General features: G+C 33.3%; 1 protein-coding gene across 1 annotated transcript; it reads left to right on the forward strand.

Moving 5' to 3' along the window:
* The first annotated feature begins 1,121 nt into the window (after positions 1-1,121).
* MS3_00009352 (uncharacterized protein) lies at positions 1,122-4,914 on the forward strand. Its single transcript, XM_051217718.1, has 5 exons — positions 1,122-1,367; positions 1,400-1,482; positions 1,517-1,599; positions 1,642-1,813; positions 3,187-4,914. Exons 1-5 carry the CDS (start codon positions 1,147-1,149, stop codon positions 3,405-3,407), a joined length of 780 nt encoding a protein of 259 aa, XP_051073959.1. The 5' UTR covers positions 1,122-1,146; the 3' UTR covers positions 3,408-4,914.
* The last annotated feature ends 5,973 nt before the right edge of the window (positions 4,915-10,887 follow it).

Genomic DNA, 10,887 nt, shown 5'->3' on the forward strand with positions numbered 1-10,887 from the left:
AATTTCCTGAGCATCAACCGCATGCAGCCTTGTTTTCATCATCTACCTCTATTGTCATTCCCTATAATACATTACTTTTATTATGTTTTATTTATTTTATGCCGTTATTAAGTGAGTTTCATAACTTGTATACCACGACAGTGCGGGCGGACTTCGTCTCCATATAACTCAAGTATACTCACCATCAACAGAGAATACCTGAGACTTCATCCAACCACAGTTCCATAATAGCCAGGATTGATTATGGTGGTATAAGTCATAGAAGTTTTTCATGTACTTAATATAGGTGAGGGAGGATATAGAGAAACTGAGAGTTGGATTTCCTTGATAGCACTAAAAGTAGTGCAATAGCAAACCCTGACAGCATCACTTCTAACGTCAATAAACACAAAGCTTCAAAACTACCACTTTAGTATCTAGTAGATTCTATTTGACTCCTCGGTACTTATTACTTCCTTGGCGTATGGTATAATGTTTTTACCAGAAAATTTTTAACTGTACAGGGCGAACCGAACTGTTGAGGTGTTTTGAATTTTCTGTTTCATGGTTCTGTTTCATGCTGAACTAAATTGAGTGTAAATTTAAGGTTTTGCTGTCTTTTCATGTACATATAGGCGTGCAAACAGCTTTCGTCTAAAAATTGAAGGCACCTTACTTATTATTCTACGAGTGTCGGGAAAGAATTGCACCAACAGTGATATACTGTATAAGGTTATTAACAAATTCGCAAGCTTTAAGAATATCTGCTCAATTTGATGACGTGGGCCACAATATGATATATCTAAGAACATTTATTAATACAAATATTCGATAATTTAAAACAAGCCTATTTTGAAAATGATTGTTTTTTGTATGGTGTAGGACGTAGTCAATACATTTTATGGTAGATTCGCTTTATTACTCTAGTGAAGTTTTGACTGATTATGAAAAGATTGTGTTCACTCTCTGTTATGAAGAGCTGAATGGTCAATATTAATGATTATCATATCAAAAAACCTTCGGTTATTTAAACTGTCTTTGTGCATTTTTTCCGGTAGATCAGTGCTTCCGTAACATCTTGAGTTAAAGTGAAATTTTACTTACTGCATTATAATCTTGTTTAAGTGAGTCATTAAAGGATACTTGAAGAGCAGCGGGTCAAGAAATATGACCTTGTATGGTCGAGTTTTGAATGCCGACATAGGCCTCAGTAATAGTCACGCTACTTCAGTGTCTGCATTTCTACTGTTTTACATGATTGACTATGCCCTTCGAACATGTCAATCGAGCAATAAAACTACGAGAAACACTTACTTGTTCATAAGACTAAGAAATTACTCCATCTCCATAATCCACGCTTTTATATCCGGACTAAGTTCGCTTATTTGGTGAGTTTCGGTTGACAAAATATTTATTTCAGCCTTATTTCTTATCCTGACCTAGTCGGTAATGTCATAGATTCAGAGAACGTTTTCGCTTATAATATTATGGGTTTCGCGACAGGTATACTAAATTCATCATAATTCTATTTTACCAGGTTACTTTGTTCACGACATTTATCATAATATATGTGGCGGTGTTGGACTAAGATCGTTGGAGATAATATTGCATCACATTACAGTAGCCTTTTGCCCTTAAGTTTTCATCAGCTTTTTAACTTAGGTTTTAACCTGCTTTTACGTTGTATCTTGGTATAGGATTCTTGTTTGTTACGCATTGTTTGGGCTTTTGATGGAGCTAAACAGCATATTTCTTCACGCAAGAAAGTTAATGATATTACTTAACATCGACCCTGAGTCAGTAACATACCGCCTTAATGCTATTGCAAATATCAGTAAGTCATTGCGTTTCCTTTCATGGTTTTCATTGTTTTTATTTGGTGGTTTAAAAGGTGCATACATTTCATGCAAGTTATCTCAGTATGACCCTAGCCTTCCAAATATTAGGTTTTTTAGTGTAAAGGAAGTCTCTATGGGAAAAATTGTACTTATAAAAGGTGCTTTTAAAGAAACGATTAGCATACCTACTGTTTTTGGTGCATCTTAGTGACACTTATCAGTCGTCATCAGGATTGACAAATCGATTGTCAATATTTCTTGACCTTTGTATGGGTTTGTTTTCGGAATCATTTGTCATGATACTTAGTTTTACGTACATATAATTCGTAAAAACTTATACACGTGTAGGATTTTTGTAAAGCCTACAAATTACGATTTTTAACCAATTTGTTAAACAGTTCATCTTTTCATTCAAATCATAATTACATATCAAGCATCCATTTACTCTCTAAGATAGTTACTTCATGAATAAATGCCACTTTCTTTTTGTCGATCTGTCCTAAGAGGTTTAACTAAACTGTTAATGCATAACCTTTGAAACCTAGTTGACTTATTTAAACGCATTGTTCCACCAATATTGTTGCTTTTTTCACAAAAGTATCCCTCATGATATATTACACTCCTGAGAATTCCGTTCAACTGTCAGAAAATTATGCGCTTATTTTAGTGAATAAATAGATTTGTATTTATTTTTGAAAATTTAGCAAATATAGATGTAAGAAAGCAGCGATCATGAGAATAATAGATAACTGGAATAAAATTAGTGATCCCTTTTAAAAAAATTTGATATATTTTGCAAACTTGACTTGTTCACTCGTTTACCATTTAGATTTTACACTTATGTAAAATGCATTAGCTAACCTATACAGTAAAACTGTTAGTAATTTCAGTTTGCAAAATTTACATTTTGTCACCTGATATATTTGAAGCTCTATTGAAATAACATATTACTAGCAAACAATCAATCGTAATAACTGCCTACCTGCTTATGAGCTTGATAGGAAACAATGAAGAGATCTAAAATTAACTTTTGTCATCCGTTTTGTTATTTTGTAGTTTTATTTTCCCGACTATCCCCTACTTTTAAATATCACTTGTAAATGTGATTATATATTTTACTTACAAAGGTGAAATGTAAGTTTTGCCAAATAAATGACATATTTTTGTCTCTTTTAACTGAAATTTGCTGAATACACTTTTGATGACTTACGTACTTATCAATATGATATGGATCAACTCAGAATGTGTATGACCATTCAGTGGATTTCGTGAAATTACTCCACTTGAAAAGTTATAACATGAAATAAATCAACTTGTTTATGTTTCAATAAGAATCCCCCTTTCTTTTTATTATTCCATTTCTAAATAGTTACATTTATCATCTTTCGTATATGTCTTACACTGTCGTTATTTGGATGGGGAATCATTAACAGGCACAAGTTACCAGTTGTTGTTAGTTGGATTCTACTTTCGAGTTTCACAGTATTTACAACAATGAATTTAGTTTTGTTCTACCGTGTTATCATAGCGGAACGTCGAATCTTACAATTGAATCATTATAAACTTTCTATTAATGGTGTGATGAAATAAATTTATTCTTCAGAATTCTTGCTAATGTCATTTCAGCATCGCCATGGTAATTGCTTAGCAGTTAACCAATTTTAAGGTACCTTCTCACGTTTGTGTACGTAAATGAGTACACCTTTTTTCAACTTAACTATAAAATTGTAAACACTACATCACTTAACTTTAAATTTGTTTCTTCACTGCTCTCTAATTATATTCATCTACATGCAAGTGATATGTAAATAAATGAATTTTCTTTTTCCTTCTTGAACTGTTATGTTTTTAGTTTCTTTTCTCTCTCTCTCTCTCTCTCTCTCTCTATATATATATATATATATATATATATATATATATATATTCATTTATTTTATTCTATACCCTTTACTTGTGCATTCTGGTACTTTCATTGTTACCAGCGGTGATAAAACTACACTGATAAATATTTGTCAACTTTAACTGATAGAACGTGATGTATTTATGAAGCTTGGTATTTGTGTACATTTTTTGAACAGAGAAATAATGTAGTAAAAACGTCTATATGTGAACTGATATGGATTATATTTAACGGTTGATTTATACTTAATTCACTTTTAATTTTTACTGTATTTCTTATTACGTACAATAATAATTACTTATAATGAGCAATGAATTATTTTAATAGTACCACTCTATTTAAAAGTAATTACTCTTGTTGAAGTATTATTACAATATATTTGTTTGAGAAGAGGTTTAATGCAACCAAATAATAAATATTGATAAAACAGATTGTTAAATATTTATTCGGACAGAGTTTATTAGACATGGTGTCATTCTTAGCACGACAGTGAAGTAGTTTGAAGATTTACCTTTCTTCCCGTAAGTTTTTTACATCTCTTCTTTTAAACTATTCATTTTATGTTTATTGATCCTTTATACACTACTGCCCTATATGAAGTGATGACTATCCAATGATTTCATATTTACTAATCTTGATATTTACATATTTTATTAACTAGAATTAAGCAGGTGTTTTTTCGTTAATTATTGTTAGGCAGGGGTTTGCTCAACAGAGAATATTTCAACGGAGAAGTTAGAAAAAGGTTATTTATTGTGATGAACTTTACAAAATTATCTGTACAACGATAGTTCAAGCTATAAGAGAGGCAAGCAGTTCAGTAAAATGGGTGTGGCATTGAAGATGAACATTTAGTTATTAACCAACCAAAAATTAATTACATCTAATGTAAATAAATCAAATAAAGGAAGACCATTTGAAAACATCAGAAAATAATCTGTCACGAAACTAAAATTTTGCTCAAGACGCAGTAAAAGTTTTCAAGGCATATTCGATGAATTTTCTTTGTCTGACAAATATTAGTTTTTCCTTTGCACATTTTGCTGAAACTGATCAATATCAAGATGACAAAGACTTGTTTATTGAATGATTTGTCTTTGTCAATGACGACTGCGTTAATTATTTCATTTCAAAGCTTGTAAAACTGCGTTTTTAGCATGTAATGTTTTGAATTACAGTACGAACTCTGCTGTATGTGTATCAGAACTTATTTTTGACTAACCAGGAAACAAGATTTATTTTTCTCAGTAAGGTTTAATATGATGACTACCATCTGTTGTTGGTTTTCGTTAGGTAGAATGTTTTCTTAGTTTCAGTACACCACTACGCTTCTTAAACTGTAATCAATATTATAACTTGAAAGTAATGACAACTGAAAATTAAGAGTATTACGCTAGATACACGCATTTATTCGATAGCTTCAAGTAATCATTAAGAAAATGAATACGAGACGAATGTCGAAGAAAAATGTTGAAACGCTGATTTCCCAAAGCAAAGAAATTCAGTAGCGCTTTTCTATTTCTTTTACACTGGCTTTTAAAACCTAATGCAAAAAAATTTAAGCAAATTTGAAATGAATCGCCCAAAATATTTTTGATGTCTCTCATGAGTTAGTTGAAACCGGCCTGACTTTGTAGGATATTACCAATTATTGTTGAGAATTATTTTAATCTTGGGTTTCAACAGCATATGAAACTGTTAATTCCTACTAACAAAAGATCTAAAAACTCTCGATAAAATAAGGGGTATCATTATTAGTTTATCTGCTGTTGGCTTGCTTTGAAGAATATATCGATATGCTACGAGTTTTGCATTTCTATACTCCTGTAGCTCTTCTAGGGTAATTGCCGGTCCGAAACCCGAGTGAAAGAGGAGGGTTGGGCGTGGGGTCGATAACGCAATCCCATAGAAAACAGTTTTGTTGAAAAACGTTAACCAGAACAAACAAATCAAACCATTTCAACTTTGCCCTCTGAATTGAGGGATCATTATTCAGAAGAATTACGACGCCTCATGGCAAAAGTCAATATTCTTCGGAATTCACGAGGCCGATGCTTTTCCTAACAGCCAGAGCAACAATAAATACAATAATAGTATAATAATATAGGCTCATGGCGTGTCTGCATAATGTGGAAGACCGGAAGGTTCAGTTAAATAGCAACGGAAATGAGGAGATACCACTTGGCATTGGTCGGGATAAGTGAAACTCATTGAACTCAAGCTGGACAAGAGAAATAGGTTAAGGAGAGATGCTGCTGTACTCTGCTGACAAAGAAGAAAATTCTTTGCACACGTAGGGAGTTTCTCTGATGCTATCCAAGGAAGCGCTCATAGAATAGGAATCTCATGGACCCAGAATCATCAAAAAGTCTTTCAAAACAAAGGAGGGAGTCACTGAATATTATTTGGCATTATGCACCCACCAACAATAGCAATGACAACGATACAGATCAGTTCTATGAGAGGCTTAAATTAATCAAAGTAAAGTGCCCATCAAAAGATCTGATCATCCTGATGAGAGATCTAAACGCTAAAGTCGGAATGGAGAACACTAAATATGAGGATGTCATGTGGCGACATGGACTAGGAAAATGGTGAGAGGTTGGCAAATCTATGTGCATTCAACAAATTGATTACAGGTGGCACAATATTCCTACACAGACGCATAAACAAAGCTATATAGGTATCACTGGACCACATTACAGCCAACCAGATCGACCATATTTACATCGATAAAAAATTCAGACGGCCAATGGAGGATGTGAAAACCAACAGAGGAGCAGACATCACTTCAGATCATCACCTGGTGGTTGTCAAGATGAAATTGAAGCTAGAGAAACATTGGACAGCTTGGGAAACAACAGTACAGAGGTTCAATACTGCCTTCCTATGAAATACTGACAAACTCAACGAATTCAGGAGAGTTTTCAGCAACATGTCCCAAGCCCTACAAGATCTAAAGAAGAAGAAACTACTATGGAGGACAACTTGAAACAAAACAAAGGAGCACTAACTTCAACGTATCAGGAGGTTCTAGGCCTCAAGAAGCATCATCAACATAAGGAATGGATCTCTATGGGAACCCTGGCTAAGATTGAAGAAAGGAATAACAAGAAGACAGCAATTAGCAACAGCCGAACAAGAACAGAGAAAGTGAAGGTACAGGCTAATTACACAGGAGCAAACACTCAAGTGAAGTAAAGCATTAGAGCCGACAGGTATAAATACGTGGGAGATCTAGAATCGACAGTGGGAAAAGCTGCAAGAGAACGAAATATGAGACAACTTCATGACACAACGAAGAAACCGTCAGGGAAATATGGCAAACCAGAGAAACCAATCAAGTGCAAACAAAACAAGCGAATCACTGAGACTCAGAAACAGGGACAGAGGGGTGAAACACATTGAGGAACTCTTAAATAGACTAGCTCCACTGTATCCATCGGACATCAAAGCAGTAATTAAAACCTTCGTATAGATGACACTCCACCAAAGATCGAAGAAATCAGGACGACCATCAGACAAATGAAATTGGGAAAGCAGCAAGACTTGACAATATGCCAGCTGAAAAATGGAAGTCAGATATAGTAGTAACTACAAGTATGCTTCAGAAAGATTTGAGAGGAAGAACAAGTGCCGATGGACTGGAAAGAAGAATACCTCATCGATATGCCAAAGAAAGATCTGAGCAAATGTAAAAACTACAGAGGTATCACACTACTGTCGGTACCAGGAAGAGTTTTCAGTAGAGTATTGCTGAACCAGATGGAAGATATAGTAGATGCCCAACTTCGAGATCAACAGGCTGGATTCCGTAATGATCGGTCGGGCACGGACCAAATCGCGACACTACGGATAATCGTTGAACAATCAGTTGTGTGTAACTCGTCACTATACATTACCTTCCTTGACTATGAGGTGCTTGACAATGTGGTTAGGAGAGCATCATGGGAACTTCTTCGACACTATGGTGTACCTGAGATTGTTAAGTTCAAACGGAATTCATACTACGGACTACAGTGCAAAGTCATGCATGGAGGACAGCTGGCAGATGCACTCCAATTAAGAACCGAAGTCAGACAAGGCTGCTTACTCTTCCTCTTTCTTCTGGTGGTCGGCTGGATTATGAAGACCTCAACAAATGAGGTAAAGCTCGGAATACAATGAACAGCTCAGAATCAATCAGACGATTTGGACTTAGCAGATGACCTGGCCCTTCTATCCCATACACATCAACAAATGCAGGTGAAGACAACCATTGTATCAGCAGCCTCTGCATCAGTAGGTCTCAACATACACAGGTGAAAAAGCAAGATCTTCGATTACAACACGGAGAAAATCAACGTAATCACACTTGATGGAGAAACTGGGAGAGATGGAAAATTTCACGTACCTGAGTATCATCATCTATGAACAAGGAGGATCCAATGCAGACGTAAAGGAGAGATTTAGCAAAGCAAGAACAGCATTCCTACAGTTGAAGAACATATGGAACTAAAAACAACTATAAACCAATATCAAAGTGATAATCTTCAATACGAAGATCAAGACAGTTCTACTGTACGAAGCTGAAACTTGAAGGACTACCATAACCATCATCAAAAATGTACAAGTATTTATGAACAATTGTTTGTGTAAGAAACTGGATGTCCGTTGTTCGGATACCATCAGCAACATCCTACTGTATGAGAGAACGAACCAGCTTCTAGATGCAGAGGAAATAAAGAAAAGATGTTAGAAGTGGACAAGAAATAAATTACGGAAATCATCAAACTGCACGTGGAATCCTGAAAGGAAACGGAAAAAAGGATGGCCAAGGACCACATTACGTCGTGAAATAAAAGCAGACATGAAAAGAATGTACAAAAAATCGAAAGAATTGGAAAGGATTTCCCGGAACATGGTTGGATGGAGAGTGCTGATGGGCGGAGCATGCTTCTCCACGAGGAACAACAGGCGCAAGGAAGTATGTAATCCTAACAATTCTTCCTTTCCGACCTCGATCTTTCTAAGAGAAATCATTTGTAACTTATCATAAACTAATTCTAAAGCAATTAATAATTATTGGAATAATCTTTAGCATCCTAAAACGATTGATTGTAGTATAGTTTCAAACTATATTACAATGAAGTGAAAAAAGTTATTTTATACTCACCGCTCATTTTATACTTAATAACTTGTTAAAGTCTCTTTTAAGTTAATTAAAATATTCATGTAATATTTTATTAATACTAATTTAAGTATCAAATTATCAAATGAATCAATGTTTTGTTATGATAATTAATTAAAAGAATCTATTCGGAAAATTTTCATGTCTACATTTCTATTGTTAGAAGTTAAATGTAAATTTAATATTTTCAAGTGGCTTTCAGTAATGTCAGTCATTATTATTATTATTATTGATAACAATATGTAAAGCATTTTCAATTGTAAACAGTTAATGAATAAGTATAGTCTAATAACATACTGATGTTACCCTTTTTTTCATCTTTTTTATAATGAATAAAACGAAAATCGTTTTACAAAAAACGTAGATTCAGGTAAATTTTGCATTACCTACTGTTATATATTTTTCTGAAAGTTAAAGATACAAATTACAATTTCAATTAAATGACTAGTCATAATATCATAAATCATGTTATTTATAATAAAGTATTCAATTTACTAAAAAATATTTAGCTTAAAGTAAGTCATAAAGAAAATAAACTGAATCTTGTAAGTATAACTTTTTGTCTAAACAATCAGTAATTGTGGGATTCACTTAAGTTGCACAAGTGTTCTTGATGAAGTTTGTACTGATGATGTCGTTCAGAAGAAAGATGAAAGCTTTAGGACCAAACCATCCAGCTCAGAGAACGAAACTCCATCAAAATCATTCACCTGAGCTACAAATCTCCACCAACACAAGTGTTCTTATATTTGTGAATATTATACGTCTCTGGTCTTAAGAACTACTATAATCATAAACTAATTTGTTCAAGATCAGTTAGTTAAACGATGGCTTAATTAACACGATTCTAGTTTTTCAAACAATAACATGTTTAAAGCCTAAGTCATCTATTTCGCTATAGGAATCCAAGTAATATCATCATCTATCATCTAAATGATAGTCAAGCAATCATATTTAGACTGTGTAACAAGATGTAAGTATTCCTGACTATCTCTAAGAAAAAATGAGACACTTTTTTCAAATAAGTATTCGACTAATATCGAATTCTCCTCAATCTATAGTCAACAAACCAATCCAGTTGTTCAAATTTTCTTGAAATAAAATCCTTTTTAATTTTAATTCTTATCACCCAATAAATTAAAATCCGATACGATGAATTATTAGGTGAAATTAGAGGTTGTTAAATAATCTCAATTACAATTGCTTAGTTGTTATTTGATAAACAAATTTTATACATTTTATTTTGACTGAGAATTTGTAAATAAATGTAAATTTTATTAAGTTTGAGGTGTCGTAATCATTAGGTATGTAAAAGGTTACATGTTACGATGCATACGCAATATGAGATTGAAATTAGAATATATGAACAAGTATTTATACGTTCATTTCAATCCGTTGATGCGGATCACTTTCAGTAATGCATTAGTCAACGTTGTTATCATGTACTATTTTTTTCAGCGGGATATATTAATTCATTATTTATTGATTGACTTCTTTTAGCAAAAACCAATCCTTAAATAGTCTTCTGGAAGATCATCAGAGATAAAGCATATCAGTCGATTTGCTGAGATTGACACTTTTTAATAGGGTAGTTTGAAAGCTTTTATGAGTAGCCAAAACTGTCTACAAAATATCGCATATCTATTAAAAACTGACTATGATTGATAGCAATTTGTTTTTCATGAATTCCGATGGAATACAGTGGCTGCGATGGAATAAACAAAATGAATCAATATGTACAATCATAAGTATTTTCAAACTACTTCGAGTAAACTGAAAAACAGAAATTTTAAGGTCAAATTCGATATTTTAGGGAAATAAATTAGTACTGTTTATAGAATTATGGTAATACAATGATTAAGGTTTACTGAATATGTGTAACTTTAATAATCCAGAGGCCTGTCTAGATCTAAAAAAGGCAGATATATAAATTCAAACTAAAGTTGATCACGAATTCATGATAAATACATCTTGTTGATGAGCATTAATAAAGAAGAATT

This window comes from Schistosoma haematobium, chromosome 1 (assembly GCF_000699445.3).
Source record: "Schistosoma haematobium chromosome 1, whole genome shotgun sequence".
NCBI lineage: Eukaryota > Metazoa > Platyhelminthes > Trematoda > Strigeidida > Schistosomatidae > Schistosoma > Schistosoma haematobium.

Bases quoted from the DNA above. Each gene is read 5' to 3' on its own strand.
- MS3_00009352 (XM_051217718.1), top strand. From the start codon at position 1,147: ATGACCTTGTATGGTCGAGTTTTGAATGCCGACATAGGCCTCAGTAAT. The intron at 1,368-1,399 runs GTGAGTTTCGGT...TATTTATTTCAG, and splicing joins GGACTAAGTTCGCTTATTTG to CCTTATTTCTTATCCTGACC. The intron at 1,483-1,516 runs GTATACTAAATT...CTATTTTACCAG, and splicing joins TATTATGGGTTTCGCGACAG to GTTACTTTGTTCACGACATT.